A 20,495-nucleotide genomic window follows, 5' to 3' on the forward strand; every position below is an offset into this window, starting at 1 on the left:
GGGGAAAAGAGAAGGGGAAGGGAAAAAGGGAAGGGGAAAAGGGAAGGGAAGGGAAGGGAAGGGAAGGGAAGGGAAGGGAAGGGAAGGGAAGGGAAGGGAAGGGAAGGGAAGGGAAGGGAAGGGAAGGGAAGGGAAGGGAAGGGAAGGGAAGGGAAGGGAAGGGAAGGGAAGGGAAGAGACGGGAAAAGAAATTCACGTCAACAGCTGACTTCAGTGCTGAGCAGTGCAGTAATACTTCCAGCCTCTTAGATGTGTCCAAGTGGATGTCCCAGGAGCACTAGTCTTACTTAACAGGATCTGCTCTTAACCCCCTGAGCCTACCCTTCCTTTTTGGCTAACTGTACACCCACCCATCCATTTGGTCGTCCCAATCAGAAGCCAAGGCATTACCTCACACTTTGTTCTTTGCCTTCCTTGCTCTTGCCCAAGAACGCACCAAATCCTCGAGCCACCCCCAATTCAGCCTTTGATTAAATCTTCATCCCTTTTTGCCAGATTTACAGCAGTAGCCTCCTAAAAGTTTTCCTTTTTTTATTTTAACTTTTATTTATTTATTTATTTATGGAAAGACAGATATGCAGAGAAGAGGAGAGACAGAGAGGAAGATCTTCTATCTGCTGATTCACTCCCCAAATGGCCGGTACTGTGCCAATCTGAAGCCAGGAACCTAGAGCCTTTTCCAGGTCTCCCATGCGGATTACAGGGTCCCAACGCTTTGGGCTGTCCTCGACTGCTTTCCCAGGCCACAAGCAGGGAGCTGGATGGAAAGCAGGGCTGCTAGGATTCGAACCGGTGCACATCTGGGATCCCAGCACTTACAAGGCAAGGACTTTAGCCACCAGGCTACTACGCCAGGCCCAAATTTTCTCTTTTCTCAACAACCCATCATGGTGGCCAATGATCTTACTAAAAGCGTAATGTGACCAAATTGTAATTCTGCTTAAAAGCTTTTCATGACTTCCCAATCCCTGCTAACAGGACAGAGTCCAAGCTCCACAGCAAAGCATTCAGGAAATCCCCTGGAGATCTAACTGAGCCTATTTTCCATGCTTGTCTCTTTCCACAACCTACGATATTTTCTGCCCAAAAGCATTGTGCTCTCTTTTATTTCCCAGAAAATGCCCTCTCTTTCATCCTTCTGTGGAACCCTTGCTCATCTCCAAAGACAGACCTCGGCTGTCTCCACTTCTGTGAAGCTTGTCCAACTCTATAAAACAGAGCATTTGCACCGCTTTTGTTTTTCCATGAACACTTTGTATAGGATGTCTTTGTTGCAAGTGACGGATCTCAATTCAGACTAATTTAGTTAGAGAAGAACTCTATTGGTCACACAAACAATCCTTGGTAAGGTGGAGTTGGGGGCAGACATCAATGGTGACTCCACCCATGGAGTTGAACTTCACAGAAACTTTTAGTCTCCTCTAGTGCTCTGCCTGTAGGTATAATTTGTTCTACTAGGAGTGGATCTTCTTCATGAAGCAAAAAGCTGAAAAGCTAGTGGTTGCAAGCTTCCATCCTTAAGAGAGAACAGTATTGGTTCCTTTACTAGCTTCAGTCCAGAGAAGACAAGCCAAGATTAGATCATGTGCCAACTGTGAGATCGATGACAGTGGGGAAAGGTGAAGTTCAATGATGAGCTCAGGTCAATTACGTAGTTGTGGGTGTTTTCCCCAAGACAGCAGTACAAACACGGCTTGCGAGGGAGGTACTGAAGAGGAAACACCCTAGCTACCAAACACTTCTCAAGTTACTACATAACAATCCGTGGATATTTCTAGAGCAGAGCTATCTAACTCATCCCAAAGCCTGGTACATAACTGAGACGTAATAAATATTTGTTGAATGAATGCAAGAACCCGTAAGAGAAGATCAAAAGGCGTGCAGCTTTTAAATGGAAATGAACAGTGCAAATAAAAGTTATTGGAAGCTCTTCCTGTTGCTAGCAAAATGCTTCCTGGGAAAAAAAATTTAAATATATACCCTCTGTTAAAGGGGAAACAACAAGTCTGAAAACCTTAGTTGAATCCAAGCTGGGAGAAGAGTGAGGCCAGCCTAAAGAGCCCAGGTTTTGACATTAAGAAATGAAAGATTCTGCATTACAGTGTAACTTCAGAAGAAGACTGTTTAGTCTGGCACTTTACCTAGGTGTTTCAACAGTGAAGACTGCTGCTTTGGATCCAAGAGTTGGAAGTTTAAATCGAAGCCTTCAATGATGATGAATGCTAAATTATTTCAGACAAGGTCTGGACAGGAAATGTGATTCTGCCCATAGGTCTACTGTTTTTCCCCGAGTTCTAGTCCAGGACTAAGCACTAGCCATTGCAGGCTTGGAGACAAGTATTATTCCCACCCCAGTTTTATTACCCAGGGAATGACCACAGTATTGAGAGGGCAAAAAAATAGGCTTTAGGAAAACACAGAGAATTTTGAGACACATATGAAAGAGTCCACTAAGCCACAAAGCAATAACTCACTCAACTGTCCCTTTGGTAAACATTTACTAAGGATCTACTCAGCCCTAGACCCCGATGGATGCTCAGGGTACAGGGAGAAACTGGATTGTCTCTACCTACAAGGACTAGCTCAGGGCCTTGCTGAGACAGACCCATAAAAAGATTACTCATAAAGCATCGTGGCGGCCACAAGCACTAGGGAATCCCACAGGACTGCCAGCAAAGCTATGCCGCCCGGAGGCAGAGGTATTCATGGTCAATCAGAAACTGAAGGTCAATCTAATAACCCATGCAGCTCCAGTTTCTCGAACTCTGCCTGGCTGCCACATTGGCCAAGCCCCTCACCAGTGGCAGCCACAGAGCCATGCCTGGAGACTGATAGGAACAAGATGTCCCTGCCTCCCACTTCTTCAGCTTGAAAAGAAAGGTCGACATCTAATCAGTGCAGTAGGGTCAGCCATGCAATAAAGTGGGCAGAGGGGCAGTCTTCCATCTTCTGATGCTTGTATTACTGCCCATGCTCAGCAAGCTGGGTTAATTATTGCACACAATGACACCCACTATCAACTTTTTTTTAAGATTTATTGATTTTTATTGGAAAAGCAGATTTATAGAGGAGAGACTTAGAAAAAGAGCCGCTGGTTCCACTCCCCAAGTGGCCACACTGGCCAGAGTTGAGCCCATCCAAAGTTGGGATCCAGGAGCTTCTTCCAGGTCTCCCACAGGGGTGCAGGGGTCCCAAGGCTTTAAGCCATCCTCTGCTGCTTTCCCGGGACACAAGCAGGGAGCTGGATGGGAAGTGGAGCAGCCAGGACAAGAGCCTATAAGGGATCCTGGCATATACAAGGTGAGGATTTAGCCACTGAGTCATCACATCAGGCCCCCACCATCAACTCCTATAGAAAACATTGGTTGGCTTCCACAATTAGTTACTATCTCTCTCTTTTTTTTTTTTAAGCTTTAAGATTTATTTATTTTTATTGCAAAGTCAGATAGACAGAGAGGAGGAGAGACAGAAAGATCTTCCGTCCGATGATTCACTCCCCAAGTGACCACAACGGCCGATGCTATGCTGATCCAAAGCCAGGATCCAGGAACTTCTTCCAGGTCTCCCACATGGGTGCAGAGTTCCAAGGCTTTGGGCTTCCTCGACTGCCTTCCCAGGCCACAAGCAGGGAGCTGGAATGGGAAGTGGAGCTGGTTCTAAGTGGGATTAGAACTGGTGCCCATATGGGATCCCAGCGCATTCAAGGCAAGGACTTTAGCCGCTAGGCCACGCCGCCAGGCCCCAATTAGTTAATATATTAATCAGGCCTCAACTTCCCTCCCTCCACTAACATTTCTCCATTTGGACAGTAGTTAAAGCTGTTTATTTCTGAAGCAACCTGTTGCCTTTTGCTTCAGAAAAACAGTATAAACATCATGCATCTACTTTTTAAAAACCCTAACCTCCATAAATTTTCCAGAGTAAAGCAACAATGACAGCTGAGGGTAGGGAGAGAGGGATTCAATAGATTAATTAAATAAATTAAATAAATTGGCCTCTGACTTTTACAAATCTCTCAACTTAATATGTTACGTATTTTGGTTGCATACACACCTAACTTTTAACCCAATTCTATAGGAAAAAAAGCACTGCATATAATCAAGTTCTATTAGATTGACAAATAAGCCATTCTTTGCTTGCATGACAAATATTCAAATCTTGGGAGCTCTCTTGGTTATAAGAAAAAGCAATTATCCAAAAGCATCTGACTGGTAGCTTTCAATATTTTTTTGTTTCTTTGGGTAACATTCAGTTACTTTAGCCAACGAAAGATGTTATGAAATTTAAGTAAGAATTGACGATATTTTGCCCATAGAGGACAGCAAAATAAGGTTCAGGGCTTTCTCATGCAGCCAGCAGCCAGGGGATCCCCCCCACAGCACTTATTGTTTGTAGCTATTCGGCCCTCACCACTGGCACCAGCTGTCCTCTCTGGAGGGCCACTCCAGGCCACCCTTCCTCTGAAAGGGCCGAAGCGTCCCAGGGCCGTGGACCGGAAAGCGTTGGCCACCTCCCCAAGCAAGCTCCCAAGTGAGGAGGCCGACCATCAGCCTAAGATGTAGCAGGGGCGCCCTGCCCTTCTCTTTTTAACATTTGCTGAATCATTCCAAAAATCACAGTGAATCACAAAACAATGCGGTTACCCTTTTCTTTAGAAACAGTCACAGAATGATGAGAAGAAGAAAAAAAGGCAAGACAACCCAAAGCCAACAGCCTGTTGCAGTCATGTGGGTGGGGTGTCTACTGGCAAGTGCAATTGTGGCGCGCTCTGCTGTCGTTGGGAAGGTGAAGCCTTACGGCCGCCCCCGCATGACACATACACGCAGCACAGAACGCGCGCTGCCGCTCTGTGTTAGGGGGTTTAGTATTTTCACTAGAGCAGACCAGCATTCTCAGAGCCTTTTCGTTCCTCTGCGTGTCGCAGCTTAGTGCGAGCTCCGCACAGAACAGACTACTGTTGCCTGCATCGCAGAGCACGGCCTCCTGGAAAGCAGGGCGCTGAGAAGAAGTTCTGAGCCATTTTTCTCTTTCCATGTAGAAAATTAGGCTCATTTTATAGTGCACTGAACAGGACCGGGCTTTTTTATAGTTTGTTTTTCGGTTTTTTTTTTTTTTTTTGGTGTCGAGTTTCTTTAGTTTTTTCTTTGTTGTTTTTAAAGTCTCAATAGTTACCCAATAGGTAATGTATATTTGGGAAGGCCTATTGATTTTAAAATGTTTTCAATGTGCCTGGTCCCTATCAGATGCGCCAGGTCTACTTGTAGGAAGAAGCAGAGCGCTACAACAAAGTCCCATTATAGGCAGAGCGGGAAATTAGGAGTGCACTGGACGCAAGAGAGACAGCGTCAGGAAGCACAGGAGACAGACTTACTCCAATCAGAATGCTTGGCACCCAACTTTCTTAGCAAAAAGTAAACAACAGGCCTCAGTAACACCATCGTTTTTTCTTCTTTGCTATATTCTAAAATTGGGATATCCCAGTAAGAAGCATCATCCCTTCCACTTGGTAGAATATAATCGCTTGTATGTCAAGGTTTTAACTTCTGTTCATGGTGATCAACTGGAATAATTAATAAGCAAGGAATAAGACCACAGGAAGCACCTCTTGGCATTGTGCCGCAGTGTCCTTGTCACTGAGAAACATGAGGGTCGGGGTCAAGAAGGTTCAGGAATTCGCCACAAGGTTCTTTTGCTGAATTAACCACCTTTGCCATCACATCCTCACCACACGTCTCATTTCGGCGGTGCTGTTCTTCTTACCCCTAGTGCTACCAGTGGCTGAAGGAACGAATCGTGAGTGAAGAAGGGAGAAAGCAGCAAAACAAGCTCAAGGACCTGTCCCCGATCGCGGAGCGGCTGGGCTGCACCCTACCTCAGCTCGCCGTGGGTAAGAACATCAGCAGCGGGGAGGGAGGGAGGCCTCTGCGGAGCTCCTCTCGGTCCGCACCCCTCTCATGACAAAATCGCCACCGAACAAGAATGATCCCTAAAGAATAAACTCTTGGTAAGTACCATGAGAAACACTTCACGGGCATCTCCACGTGGACCTCCTCTTGACTGCTTCCCCTCAGCCACAGAACCGTTAAAGAACACGCCAGTGAAAACACACACACCCGCTCAAGTGTCACGAGTGAACTGTGCAGGGACAGCCACTGCTCCTGGCTTGAGTTTGTATTCTGTTGAAGCCGAGCCCAGGCTGGTGACAGAGGCTAGGAGACAGGGCAATGACAGAGGCCCCAGGCTACTGCCACACGGAATATCAATCCCAGAGGAGCAGCCTTACCCAGAAGTATCCTGTGGACCATGAAAATTGCTTTTCTAAGGCTATGGATTCATGAAAAGGTCATGGTCAGCGGTAACAATTGGAAACTACACATCACCAATGTTCTAGTGGTCATTTAAAAAATTAAGTAAAATTAACCTCAGTTAATTTTATTTAATCCAATATAGACAAATACTGCCATTTCAAAATGTAACAAATATAAAAACATTGAGGTACTTTATGCTTTTTTTCCCCCATACTAAGTCTTCAAAATTTAAGACGCATTTGGTATTTGCAGCACATCTCATGTCAGGCTGGACAGATCTTATGATCAGTGGCTCCAGTGGACAGCAGGACATTCAAGCTTTCAGTTCCTTGGACAGACACTGGGTGCCAGGATCGTGTTGTTCTCGTCTCCTTGATGGTCAACACAATCCCACACACACTGTTACCAGCCCTGACCTTACAGGTGCCAATCGTGGGCTTGCACTGCTACTGCCACCTTACAGATGAAGAAACTGAAGATAAAAGAACTGACACATTTACTGTGAGAAAGGAATAAGATGGATGCCCATTCCAAAAAAAAAAAAATTACTTTGTAAGAATTAGTAAATAGCAGAAACTGGGACTAATCAGAACACCACAGGATTTCAAAAAAAAAGTCATGAAAAACAACACAAGAGAGTTTATTTTGGTGCAAAACAGTTTTGAAATCCATGCATGGTTTTTATGTCACATATTTCTCATCAACTTGTTGAAGAATTCCCAATTACCCAGTGAGATATAAAGTTCAAGACACACACGAATAAAAGGGTATTTGTCAGTAGCCTGATACCTCTGAAACTGAGAGTCAGTCACCTCTGACAGTCAGGAAGATGGATAAAAAGTCACTTAAGAGGTGGGAGCGCAGAAGAAAATGCACCTAAGTAAATGAATAACTGCCGCTTGAACTGTTTGTCTTTCTCTCTCTTAAGATTTATTTTTACTTGAAGGTCAAAGTAATATATATAGAGAGAGAGAGAGAGACAGAGATCTTCCACCCACTAGGTCACTTCCCAAATGGCCAGTGTTGGGCTGGTCCAAAGCCAGGATCCAGGAGCTTCTTCTGGGCTGGTGTCACAGGTGGAGGATTAGCCTGAAATGCCACCTCATCAGCCCCTTAAATCCTTTCTTTTGAAAAAAACTCTCTTTAAATCTCGTCTAAAAAAAATCAGTGGGCTGGTGTGGCGGCATACAAGCCAATCCTGTTTGTAAAACTGCCATCCCATATGGGTGTCAGTTCATGTCCGAGCTGCTCTACTTCCATCCAGCTCCCTGCTGATGTCCTGGGAAAGTAGTGGAGGATGGCTGCCCCAAGAACTTGGGCCCCTGCACACATGCAGGGGACCCAGAGAAAGTTCCTGGCTCCTGGCTTTGGATCTGCCCAGCTCCAGTGTTGCAGCAATTTAGGGAATGAGCCAGATGTCTCTGTGTGTCTTTACTTGTCTCTGTAACTCCTTCAAAAAGAAATAAATATTTTAAAAGTCAAATATACTTAATGTGACCAGTTAGTACCCCGCAATTTTAACAATTATGCTAAAAACATTAACTATTTTACTGTTGTGTATAAAGTAGGTATAAGAGACACTTCACAAAGTTGCTGAGAAAGTGAAACTTGAAAATTTATAAAGCAAAGATGCTCAGGAAGTGGCAATGCTGATATTCTATAAGGAATCAGACGCCCCGGACCTGCAGTTCCATCAGCCTTGGTCAGGCATGCGTTCAAAGGAATGTGCAGGAAGAGCAGCACCGTGCGCAGCCATGAACGTGTGCTGGGCGATCATATGAACGGAGTGTAGTCAGCTTCCACATCCTTACATTCTGAATAAATGGATTCAACCAAGCTCACACCAAAAAAGGAAGAGAGAAAGGAAGGAAGGAAAGAAAAACTGCACCTGTCTGAATGTGCAGACTCCTCTTGTTACTATTCCCTAAACGAGACAGCAACTATTGCATTGTGTATACGTTGCACTGGGTCTTCTAAGTAATCTACAGATGATGCGACAACTAAGAGATGATGTGCAAAGGCTATGAGTATATAAAAGCATGGCCTCATTTCATATAAGGGATCTGAATGCCTGGGAAGCTTGGTATCCACAGGGAACCAAGCCGCCAGCACCCGAGTGCACGCAGGTCAGCTCTGAAGGCAACTGAAGATCAGTGCCTTTCTAGAGAGAAACCCTTTGCAGACACGTTCCCTGGAGGTGAGCCACACATGCAACGCTCTCTTTACAACATCTCAGCTTAAATTAAAACATGCTTTGCACCCCCACCTTTTCCTTGCTCAAACCCTTAGACATAAGTAGTTTTGTTTTTAACCACAGAAGCCCCAGAACCAAAAGGGAAATGATTTCCAGTCATCTTGCCTTTGATCTGCTCTGAGAGTGGGGGTAGGGAGATCCGGGGGCAGGAAACAAACTGCTTGAAGCTAACTGTGCCGGCTCCCCAGTCGCACACCTGTAATAAACAGACATTTCTGAGTGTGCTTGCTGGTAACACTCAATTAGGGATGCTAACTTTCCACAGAGCTGCAGGTGTTAACCGTGGGCGTGGCCACCTCGGCCCAGTGGGTTTTCTTGCACCTGGCAAACTGTCAGAGCAATCAGCAGCTGCCGACATCACACCGTTTATGGGCAACGGTTTGCTTTGCCTTCAGAATTCCCACTAGGGCCAAGAGAAGTTCTAAGTGCAGAGGTAATAATATAGTTCCCCAAAAGACAGCCCTAGATTACGTTTCTTAGAGTCCAGGTGGAATGATCTAGTGATTGCCACGAAAGGCCTGAGCTTGCTAACACAAGAGTTACAGTGGACTGCAGGGCCTTCGGCAAACGAGAGCAGGAGAGGTGCTTGGCAACATACCCCTGCAATCCACGCTGGCGTGCATTTAACAAACTTATTAATAAACTGTCAAATATGTGCCAGGCACTGAACTTGTCGCTGAGCATCCAACTGCAGTGCCACGTCTCACAGCCTGTGGCAACAGATCATTTTAATACGAGTGCTATAATACATGAAAGGACATGGGAGGGGTAGGGTACACGAGAGGAATAGTCTGGGCACCCAACCAAAGTCAGGATCCAGAGTAGAGCTTCAGGAGACGCCACCCCTGGGGAATCTCACGTTCTGAGCAGGCGTTTGGTGGGGCAAAGGAGAGGAGGGCCAGAAGGACATTTCAGCTTGGTGGGGAAAGGCCAGGGAAGGACGGGAGGAGGGAGCTGGTCTGACGCCTGGGGACAGAGGATTTACAGTCTGGTGCTCCTAAAATAGAGACTTTGAGGCTGGACGGATGGGCTGAAAAGTAGAGATTTTAGGATAAAACATCAGGTTTTGTCACCTTCAAGGTCAATGATTATGTTAGGCACACGCTGAAGGACTTCCAGCCAGTGAAGCGGCACTATCAGAGAAACTGCTTCTGGGTGCAGGAAAGCTGTGTGGAGCAGGGGCAGGAGGGCAAGCCAAGCTCGAGGCAGAGCCGAGGGTGCAGGAAGCAGATTCAGGCAGAGAGAAGGGGCTGAAACCTCAGCGGTCATCCCCACATCCACACCATGGAATACAGTCCAGCACCTCAAAGAAATGAGCCGCACCGTGGCGGAAGAGCCTAGAAATACACACATGCTCAGTGAGCGAGGCACAGCAGCCCACATACTGTGTGATTCCATTTGGATGAAATGTTTAGAACAGAACAAAACTAGAGACAAAGTCACCGCCTGCTGGCTGGCCAGGGCTGGAGGAAGGCCCAGTGTGACTGCACATAGGCAAGAGGGGCCTTCCTGGGGTGATGGCCATATGCTAAAACTGGACTGAAAATGGTGACAGGCGCACCAACAATGGTTGGTAAATTAGGTAAAAAATTATACAAGGTACACATGAAACACATACATTTTGTGTTAAACTCCATCCTAACAGGTTTAAAAAAAAGGCCTTAGCCCCCGACCAGCATCAGGACCATACAGGAGCTTTTCCAAGAAAGGCACACACCTGACTGAGACATCCTGAATTGGGACTCAGGGAACAGGCACAGCAAGACAACTGAACTGGAGAAACACCCGGGCACAGCCAGCAGCTTGGGAAGGAGATTGGCACCACAAGAGACCAGGCGCAAGTGGCCAACGTCTGTGACGCCTGCGGGGTTCCTGAGCAGGGGCATCAAGCAGGCCGCGCACCTCAATGGGCAGTAACATTTAGCCCAGGCAGCGCAGGACTGACACGGCCATTGTACAACAGGAACTTCCTGATGAGCTTGGCTTCTGGAACACGGTGAGGAGACAGGGATGTGAAGGAGAAGGATACAGGAGTCTACACTGACCTGTCAGAAACTGAAAGCAATCCAGGAGTAGGGAGGAGGTAAGGAATGAGTGAAGGCAGTGAGAGGAGACAGAGGCAAGGGTAGTGCGTCCTTGGCCTGGAGCAGCGTGTGTACTCAGACTGCAGGATATGGATGCGGACACGTTCACCTAGCAAGAAAGTGAGGAACTAAGGAATATTACACCTGCTAGCGCTAACCTGCTACCTAATGTAAGGGAAAGGTCATCCACCAAGACAGGTTAGGGGCTTTAGGGTAGTGGTTACAAGGTCATCTCAGAAACAGGAAAGAGAGATGTGCAAGGGATGGAGAGAAGCTTGCTAAGTGGCCAAGGCGCAGCATAGGGGAGCATGGTGGAGAACACAAGAGGCAGCCGACCTTGGCTCTGTGGAAGCTCCCTCTGGCACAGAGCTGCCCTTAGGAGGGCAGAAACCAATGCAGCAGAGATGGTGATGTGCTGGAGGAACAGAACAAGGAGGGAGGGAGAGTGTGGAGGGTTGCAGAGAGGGTCGTTTAGATAATGAGTGCTGTCAGGAAGCAGGTCCCTGGGCAACACGTGGGGGGAATGACCTAAAGAGGCAAAACGGGAGACAAGCAGGCCTGATGCGAGCCAGCATCCAGACACCTGAGACGAGCAGTGTCAGTGATGTGAGGAACAAGAATGCAGCTGGATTCAGTGCCCCATGGTTGAGACAAGAGAGGGAGACCTTTGCCCAGCCTTTCGATGTGCGGATTCTATGCAGCATCCGTGTACAGCAGGGGCTGTCAGTCTCACACTCCCACAGCTGCAGCTCCTCCACCCAACAAAGAGAGGTCTGAGCTGCAGCACGCCTCGCTGTAGCTCCTCTTTACTAGCAAACACGGGGACCCTGACCCAGTACTCTTTCTTCACAGCCTGGTGCCTGAGGAACGAGGGTGTGAGCTCCGTACTCCTGGGAACATCCACTCCGGAACAACTCATCGAAAACCTTGGTGCCATTCAGGTGAGGCCCGCAGCCCTCCAGGGCTGACTTCAGGGAGCTCCAGGAGAACTCCAGGCCACAGCCTGGCTCTTGCCATGGCTGACCTGCAGGGTCAGGGCAGAGCAGACCTTAGGGGTGCCGGAACAAGCTCCCAGAGCCCAGATCCACGGCTGTGCCCTGCTGAGTTCCAGGCGAGGTTCCTGGGGCTCACTTCTCAGCTGGGCTTGTGTCCATGGCACACTGTATTCCGGGCCCACACCTGGCACTGACCTTGTCAGCCCACTGCAGCACCTGCTTGAAATGTAACTGTCACACAACAGCACACACACATCAGTCATCCGTGCATTCCTTCCACCAGGTTCACCGCATCCCTACTGTGTGCCACACACCTCCTTTCTACTCTGAGGCTTCCTAAATGAGGGAACAAAAATCGTTCATGGAAAAAAAATTGAGATAGGTATATTTGGAGGCAAAAAAAATTTTTTTAAGACTCCATGTACACAAGAAGTCTTCACGGAAAATGTGTTATGCAAAAGAAAACTATGTACTATGTAAGATTTTAAGATTTTTTTTGTAGCATCACTTCCTTTTTCCATGAACTTTTTGAAGCACCCTTGTATTTCCTCTCCCCGTTGTAACATTTATGATTACGCAGTTTAACTGCGTGACCCTCCTTAGCAATGCAAGGCCCCTGGGGTCAGAGACCTGCGTCTTTCCTGCTGTTCTACTGACCTTCCAGTTAGCCACACAGTCTATGACCCTAAATTAACACTTAAGAACTGTCTGCTTTGGGAAATTGCCGTGTTTCAAGAGAAATGGACTCTGTCTTCTATCTTGGACTTGAGGCATCATTTCTCCCTAGAAACAAGCTAAGAGGCCCAACCCCAAACCCCTCGCCTCCCGGGAAGGCAGGGCATTGGAACCTGCCTGCTACGGACAGCAGAAGGGTGGGACAATGGGTGCTCCCGTCTAGGGAGATGGGCTAAGATTGGTGCTCCCCAACAGTCACATCTCAGTACTGAGCCTGCCCCCCTCCCAGTCCTGCCAGACGCTAACCCCACAAACGATGGCACCCCCCACTCCTGCCAGGGCCACAGCCTGCTGAGACAGGCTCCCTGGAGACCAGAACTGTCTCCCAGCTTCTCCCCTGCCCACCTGTCACTGAAACAAGCCAGTAGCCCCGCTGCCTTTGCCCGAAGGAAGCAGATGAAGGTGGGGACAAATTTGATTAAGCTTAGAAAATCCTTTGTAAAACACAGTCCCACTGCCTCTCCACAGCCAAGAACCCCATCCCTGGCCCACAATTCCACGGGCTCCCTGCACACATCCCTGCCCCCTACATGGGGAATGCTTTGTTCTGTGACAGCCTGCCTCCTCTCATTTTCACTTCAGCTCTGGTCCCACCATCCTGAGAGGCTAGGGGAACAGTCTGGCACAAAAGAACTGTAATTCACTCCTATGGTTTCAATTCTACTCGCATTTCTGGAGCACTGAGTCTATGCCTGGCACCGAGCTAGGACAGGGAGGAACCGGAGGAGCTAAGGACCACAGTCTGCCTTTTCAGAGCTTGTGAGCAGGTTAAGAGTAAATTAAAACTGTTTCCCTGAATTTATTCGGCAGTTCAGTGAGGATCCATTAGGGGCCAGGTACTAGGGATACCACAGGGAACAAGAACAATATTGCCAGGGGCTTTTCTTCCAACAGAAGACACTGATCAATATAACTGACAAATAAACCTACAGTCTAATTTTAGATAGCAAAAAGGGCTATCGAGTAAATAAATAGGACACCTTGGGAGACTAATTCAGAAATGTGTGGGCCTCCATTAAGCAGTCTTTGCAAAAGGCCCTTCTGGGACAGCTGAACTCCAGTGCCATTTGCCTTCCACATGCTTTCACGTTCTTCACACTCGCTCCCATGTGAAGAGTCCGTTCGCAGGTGCCATGGAGAACACGAAAATAGCCCTTGGGTGAGAGGCTTTTGGGCTTGTTCCAGGAACAGCAACCTCAGGCCAGTGTGACCCAGCTCAAGAGGCTGGAGCCAGCCACCATGGGCTCAGCACTCATTCTCCAAGTAACAGACACTTTGGAAGGTTTGCAGAGACATGCTCCTATCTGACTGCTCTGGTCACTGTGCTGAGAAGGAAAGCCAAGAGCAGTTGTCCAGGCCAGAGGGGAGAGAACGAATCCTGCAGGTCTGAGAAAAAGACATCCTGTATTGGAAGGCAGAACGAGGAGTGGGGCTTCTCAGCGTGTGAACACAGGGTACTCACTGCCAACCAGAGAGGTCAGACCGCCCAGGGAGAGCTAGAAAGGGCGACCTACCAGGCCAACCTGTACACACCTGTACAGACCTCGCATTCAAGTGGCTGCATTTGGCAAGTGGGGATTGGCCCCCTTGATGTGGCAAAAAGCAGATGATGAAGAAGTTGGGGGCAGAGACAGAGGGCCAGCAGCACTGACTGTAGAAGACTGGGACAGTGAAATGACAGTATTTGTGAGGAAAGGCCATTTCACACAGGCTAGGTAGGCAGCTTGTCCCAAGGGATGAAATGTGCCCAAATGTGTGCAAAAGTGCAAGGAGTGTGAGTGTGTATGTGTGTGTGTAAGTCAGAGCCTCACTCACTGCCCACAGTGCGCCAGCACCTGCACGGCTGGCCACCTTCCCCTTACCCAGAAGGGGCACCTCTCCCGCCACCAGCTCTACAACCCTCCCATCAGTCTCCTTGCGGCCAAGCCCTTCACATCCAGGCCATGTAGCTCCCTACTCCACCTCCCCAGAACCTAATCCCCAGCTGCCATCAACAATTCAAATGCCCAGATGTGGCACTGCTCCTCCGCCCACACAGGGACCACCACCACAGCCCAGCCAAACCTGTTGCACCCTGACGTCCAGAGGGGCAGTGCCACTAGCCTGGCACCGCCAGCCAGGCCTCCAGTGCCATCACTATTCCAGAAGTGTAACAGCTCCAATACTGAAGGCCTGCGGGGGTGTTTCATAACTTTATAGAGTTGCAAATGTTTTAAACATGCTTTAGAAGTCTAGAGACTTCATCTAGAATCCTGAAAGTGTGGCTTCCCTTGAAAATGTTGATCTTCTGATTTTTTTTCACATTTCATTGAAATGCTTTGCAGGGGAGGGAGGGCTGTTGCATGTGGTGTTTAAATCTCTTCTGACATGTGGATGTAATAAATGAAGACTTTTCCTCCTCCCATAGCTAACACATTGTATTTAGACACAAAACAATCTAGTTTCTAGATTGTGAGCGGTCTCACAATCTAGGGACACGGCAGTGGGAAATCAGCTGGTGCCTTTAGCTTCGGTCAGTGTTACCCAGCGCCACGACTTTCCCAGGCTGAGCTGCTCTACTGTCCTGCCAAACCTCCAGACTTCTGAGAACAGCACTAGTGGAGACAAGGTCACCTCGGCCAACATGACTGCTGCAGAAAGGAAGCCGAAACCTCAGAGCCGGTCATAACTGCATTCACCACGGTCTCCACACAGGGTCAGACCATTCCAGAAAGTCAGCCTTTGTCCCTCTTCCTATGGAGCAACAGGTGCCCCTGGCCCACTGTTCACAGTAAACACTGGTCCGGGTGAGCTCATCCTTTCCCAGGCCTCACTTAGCTTGTCCCGCAAAGGGCTCCACGCCCTCCATCCAGTCCCCTACAACCATGAAGCTCCACAGCTGCACTTCCCACAGACAGCCCACGGGCACCTTCAACTCCAAACGACCTTGCTGCAAGCTTTCTCCCCCGACAACTTCTTCCATACACCAACCCTTTAGTGTCAGCCTTGCATTATCCTCCAAAATGCCTCTCGGCTCCCATTTTCCCAAGCTGCTATGGCTACCCTTATCAAGGAACGTGTTGTTTCTGGGTTGGACTGCATATTCTAACATGTGCGTCCTCTTTCAGCCCCTAGAAGCTGTTGTTCAAACAGCCTCCCAGGGTTAGATCACTCCCAGACGAGACCTTCTGAGAGGGGCTGCAGGGTACAGCCCAATCCCAATGCCAGGATAACCTGGCATTTGGGATTTCCACTCTACCCCAGCTCCTCCTATCGCTAACTTTGCCACACTCCCACCGCCTCATAGTCCCACGCTACTCCATGCCCATGTGATGAACCCTGTGCCAGGTTCCTGCAGACGGACTGCTGTGACTGTTCTCTGACCTGTGCTGTGAGCAACCACAGCCTCTGGCCACCTGTGGCCCGAGAGCGTGAAAGTAGGCTGGGCCGTGTCCAAATGCAGAGACATAAAGCAGTCACGGGCATATTAAAGACGGACTAAAGAAAGCATGTTACTTTTCTATATTGATTATATACTGAAATTCTGAATGGAATAAAATGTTAATTTCACTTTAGTTTCAAAACATTTGTTACTATATTTCTGCTGGATAGACCCACTTTTATTTCCATGAACTCGCTCACTCCTTGTCTTTATTCTTCAGTCAGCAAACAAGAGCTGGCTTCGAGGAACCGACGAGTCTCCTGGGGAGGTTGCATCCCAGTGGCAGTTTACACACGGTGGTGCTTATTAATGATCACAGAAAACACGTGACCAGCAGTACTAACTATGTCATTTGTACTTCCGCTCTTAGGTTCTCCCAAAGATGACATCCCACGTGGTCAATGAGATTGATAACATACTGCGCAACAAACCCTACAGCAAAAAGGACTACAGATCCTAAGGCAGTGCATGAGCCCAGAAGCTGCATGGTTCCAACAGCGGCCTGTAGCCCACCGAACCGCGTTACTAGCCAGTTCTCCGAGTCACTTAGCAGCCCGCTGCTCAGCCTCTAGTGTCCCTGGATTCTCTGCGGTGTCTGCTGTCACTACCACTGTGCCCCTGGATTGCGAGCACATCTGAACACTCACAACCAAGAAATTCCATTCTATTTTCTTACCTCGGACTGGAGTCGCCTGTCCTTGCGCTGTACACCTCACGCTTACGCAGTGGGAACGGGGGGAAGCCCACAGCTTCAGGCACTTGGTAGTTTAAATGCCGTACAGATCTATTTTTTCAAATAACAAAATCCACAGATGCAGTATGAATTGTGTAAGAAACAGTAGGATATCCTTGTCAGAAATAAGTTTAGTTTTCCATTTTCACATTCATATTAGCAAGTTTTGTTTCACCTGTGTTTCTACAAGACTGAAATTTCTAGAAACTTGCTCATTACCTTCTAAATACTTACTGTTGCTTGGCCCTGTGCTACAATTTACCCAGGGTGTCCAATAGGATCCTAATAATGGTATTTCCTCCATGTATGCGTACAGATGCTAAAATATGAAAGCCCATAACTTGAGAAATATTATGCATAGTTTATGAGGGAAGGAGTTACTGCACCACATGGAAACTTAGCTTTGAATAAAATGTAATGTACCTGCAATTAAGTGTTCTTTTTTACTACATTTTATTAAAACTTGCTTTATACTTTCAATTGCTTGTAGGCACAGCTTCTGTAAGTTTAAATATTTGAGCTTTAAAAATAATACACACACTGTTCTGTAGATAAAGCAACCAGAAAGCCCATGTTCACTGTTTAACAGCACTGCCATTTTTCAATGTTTGGCACTCCTGAGGAGTTATGAACACGAAGTTAACCACAGGCTCTCTCTGAATATGGGGGGTCTCTGAACTTGCCCAGGGATGGGCAGGAGGTTAAAGGCCTGTCTAATTAGAGAATACAGTATATGCAATCAACTATATGCACGAAAGCTCTCTGCATGGACTAAACGGACTCGCTGCTGCACTGTCACACTAGCTCTGGTACTACCGGCTACTCTCAAAACATACCCCACCGCAGAAAACCCGGCACTGACACTGGGTGTGTGGGTTACCTGCGCAAGAGGGAAACACGGTTTTCCTTTGCGGGCAGAGGGGAAAGGTGGGCTTAAGGGTGGTTCTTGAACTCTATTTGGACATGAGCATGTACGAAATTCTAATTTATGTGGCCAGCAGGCTCCCCATACAGAAATCACTTTGGGGTTTACAAGAAAAAGAATTGTCTTAAAGTCCTGTTTTCTGTCATCACCTCCGGACATGTATTTCACGGTTAAGTTCTAAACATTAAAATGTTAGCTGGAGATAACATCACATGTTCTTGTCCGTTACTACCTCTGTATGCTACCAGGGAGCTTGGGGCTGGGCCTGTGGGAATGAGATGGATGCAAATGGATTTCTTCAGTTGTTCCCAGAGTCGTCAGCCCAGGAACTCACTGGGCTGCTAGGTCAGCTGAGTTGTCAACTGGAAAATGCAATTCATTAGCACAGAGCAATAAAAGCATTTTGTGCATTCAATCTCACGAACTACTATCTGATCCTTCATTATAAGGCATGCTTTCTATCTAAAAAACACAGATGACATAAAGTAAATGTCATCTAGATACAAACTGCCACCAGCTCAGCAGTGCTGAGTACAGGAATCTAAAGCAAACTTCAGGGCAAGCACTGTGATGCAGCCGGTTAAGCCACTGCCTGTAACACGAGCATGCAGTGTGAACGCCAGCCGCTCCACTTCAGAGAACACAGATGGAATTTCAAGCTCCTGGCTTCAGCCCAGCACAGGCCAGGTTGTGGTGACCATTTGGGGAGTGACCCAGATGAAGATCTCGCTCTCTTCCTTTCAGAGTTAAACATACTTTCCACCAGCTGGTTTACTCCCATGATAGTCCTCCTAGCGGTCAGGGCTCAGCAGGTCAAAGTCAAGAGCCAAGAACTGGGTCTCCTCCATGAGTAGCAGGGGCTCAGACTGTTTTCTCTAGGCCATCAGCAGTGAGTGGATCCAAAGTGGAGCAGCTGAGACACCAACTGCTGCATATGAGATGCTGGTGAGGCACAAAGGAGCTTCACCCACTATAAAACACTGGCCCCCTTTCGTCTCCCTTATTATTGGAAAACAGGTATGGCTAGTTTCTCATTGGATTTTAGAATACTATGCACTAAGGTTAAAGCTTCTCAAATTCAACAAGAAGAACCATCAAATAAGAAACAAACACAGGGCCCAGTGCGGTGGCCTAGTGGCTAAAATCCTCGCCTTGAATGCGCCAGGATCCCACATAGGTGTCAGTTCTAACCCCAGTGGCCCCAGCGGCCCCGTTTCCCATCCGTTTCCCATCCAGCTCCCTGCTGGTGGCCTGGGAAAGCAGCTGAAGATGGCCCAAAGCCTTGGGACCCTGCACCCACGTGGGAGACCTAGAGGAACTTCCTGGCTCCTGGCTTTGGATCAGCACAGCACTGGCCATTGCAGTCACTTGGGGAGTGAATCATCAGACAGAAGATCTTTCTCTCTGTATATCTGACTTTACAATAAAAATAAAATTAAAAAAAAAAAAGAAGCAAACAGATATTACTTAGATGTGGAGACTGGATAGCCATTTTTCCAATAAAGTAAACCCCTGCAACATGTAGCAGGTAAAGCTGCTACCTGTGGTGGGTGCCAGCATCCCATCTGGGCACTGGTTCAAGTCCCAGCTACTCTACTCCCAATCCAACTCCCTACTAGCACACCTGGGAAGGCAATCAAGGATGCCCCAAGTGCTTGCGCCCCTGTATCAACATGGGAAGCTCCTGGCTCCTGGCTCTGAGCTGGCCCAGCTGCAGCCATCACAGCCACGTGGGGACTGAGCCAGCCAGAGGAAGACCGCTCTTCCCACCTTTCTAACACTGCAAAGATCCTCTCAACCCCTCAACCTTAGAGCAACTCCCTGCCCGAGAGTCCCAGGAGGGAAGGTCACCTCACCAGAGCCATGTACAACATATGTACCCTTCCTGGCCTATCTCCTGGCACAACATGGACTGGAACATTCCCTACAGACACGGAAACCAAGGGCAGGAAGGACAGTGGCCCAACGCGGCAGAGCCCTGACACTCACTTCTTCCGGTGCAGTGACAGCTGACAAAGTGCCACTGTCCTGTACTTACCACAGGGTTCTCAGAAACTCTAGGGGAAATCGAAACTTTAAAAATCAAAGTTTAGGGCCCGGCGCGGTGGCGCAAGTGGTTAAGGTCCTCGCCTTGCATGCCCGGGATCCCATATGGGCGCCAGTTCTATCCCAGCAGCCCCACTTCCCTTCTAGCTCCCTGCCTGTGGCCCGGGAGAGCAGTCGAGGACAGCCCAAAGCTTTGGGACCCTGCACCTGCGTGGGAGACCCGGAAGAGGCTCCTGGCTTCAATCGGCATAGCATCGGCCCGTTGCGCTCACTTGGGGAGTGAATCATCGGACGGAAGATCTTCCTCTCTGTCTCTCCTCTCTGTATATCTGCCTTTCCAATAAAAAAATAATAATAATAAAAAAAATCAAAGTTTAATCAGAGGTATTAGTATTTTTAAGTTGCCACATACCAAAAAAGACAACCAGTAAATTTCAACCCAATATTTTTATTTTGCTGTAAACAAGAGAACTAAGAGTAGGAAAACGAAGACGTTCCAGTATTTTAACCTTCTACCTCTCAAGGGTTTAAAAAACATGAATCGCTTTGAATCCCACTGCAGCAGGATCTTACTTGCTGGTATTGGTCTGGAGCCTTGTTAGGATGATTCTGCAGTGTGTTCTTATCTAAATCAGATTCTGCACATCACAAACCTATGTGCCAAGAAGCTTTTTTGGGGCGGAGGAGAATTCTGTGGAAAGGTCTTAGCCAACAGTAAGTACCAGAGGAATAAATCCTTAATGGAAATCGGTAACGTATGCCTTATGTGCTTTGGTACAAGTATCTTACAGCATAGACAGTTACAGAAAAGAATACCTTGGGAAAAACTCAGGACAGAAATTTCTACTTATTCTATTCATTTTTGTATATATTCCCGGCTCATTAACTTGAGGAATTCCTTAGCATGAGGCTGCTCCCCCATCTCCCCTCTCTCACAGAACACTGGGAATGCTGGTGGGCTTGTCCCCATTTGCAAGGCACTGCCACCTAGTGG

General features: G+C 47.8%; 1 protein-coding gene across 6 annotated transcripts in view; it reads left to right on the forward strand.

The window, feature by feature from the left end:
* Positions 1-16,956, forward strand: part of KCNAB1 (potassium voltage-gated channel subfamily A member regulatory beta subunit 1) — a 370,144-nt gene extending 353,188 nt beyond the window's left edge. For 4 of the 6 annotated variants that reach the window (XM_040974843.1, XM_040974846.1, XM_040974844.1 and 1 more), the window contains 3 exons: positions 5,767-5,887; positions 11,499-11,587; positions 16,168-16,956. In XM_040974843.1, the coding sequence (XP_040830777.1) occupies positions 5,767-5,887; positions 11,499-11,587; positions 16,168-16,257 (300 nt within the window). In that variant the 3' untranslated portion in view covers positions 16,258-16,956. The remainder of the gene's footprint in view (positions 1-5,766; positions 5,888-11,498; positions 11,588-16,167) is intronic. The other 2 variants (XM_040974847.1, XM_040974848.1) reach the window with 1 other exon arrangement.
* Positions 16,957-20,495: the final 3,539 nt, after the last annotated feature.

Source organism: Ochotona curzoniae, unplaced genomic scaffold, assembly GCF_017591425.1.
Source record: "Ochotona curzoniae isolate NIBS_2020 unplaced genomic scaffold, NIBS_Ocur_1.0 contig_2599, whole genome shotgun sequence".
Classification (NCBI taxonomy): Eukaryota; Metazoa; Chordata; class Mammalia; order Lagomorpha; family Ochotonidae; genus Ochotona; species Ochotona curzoniae.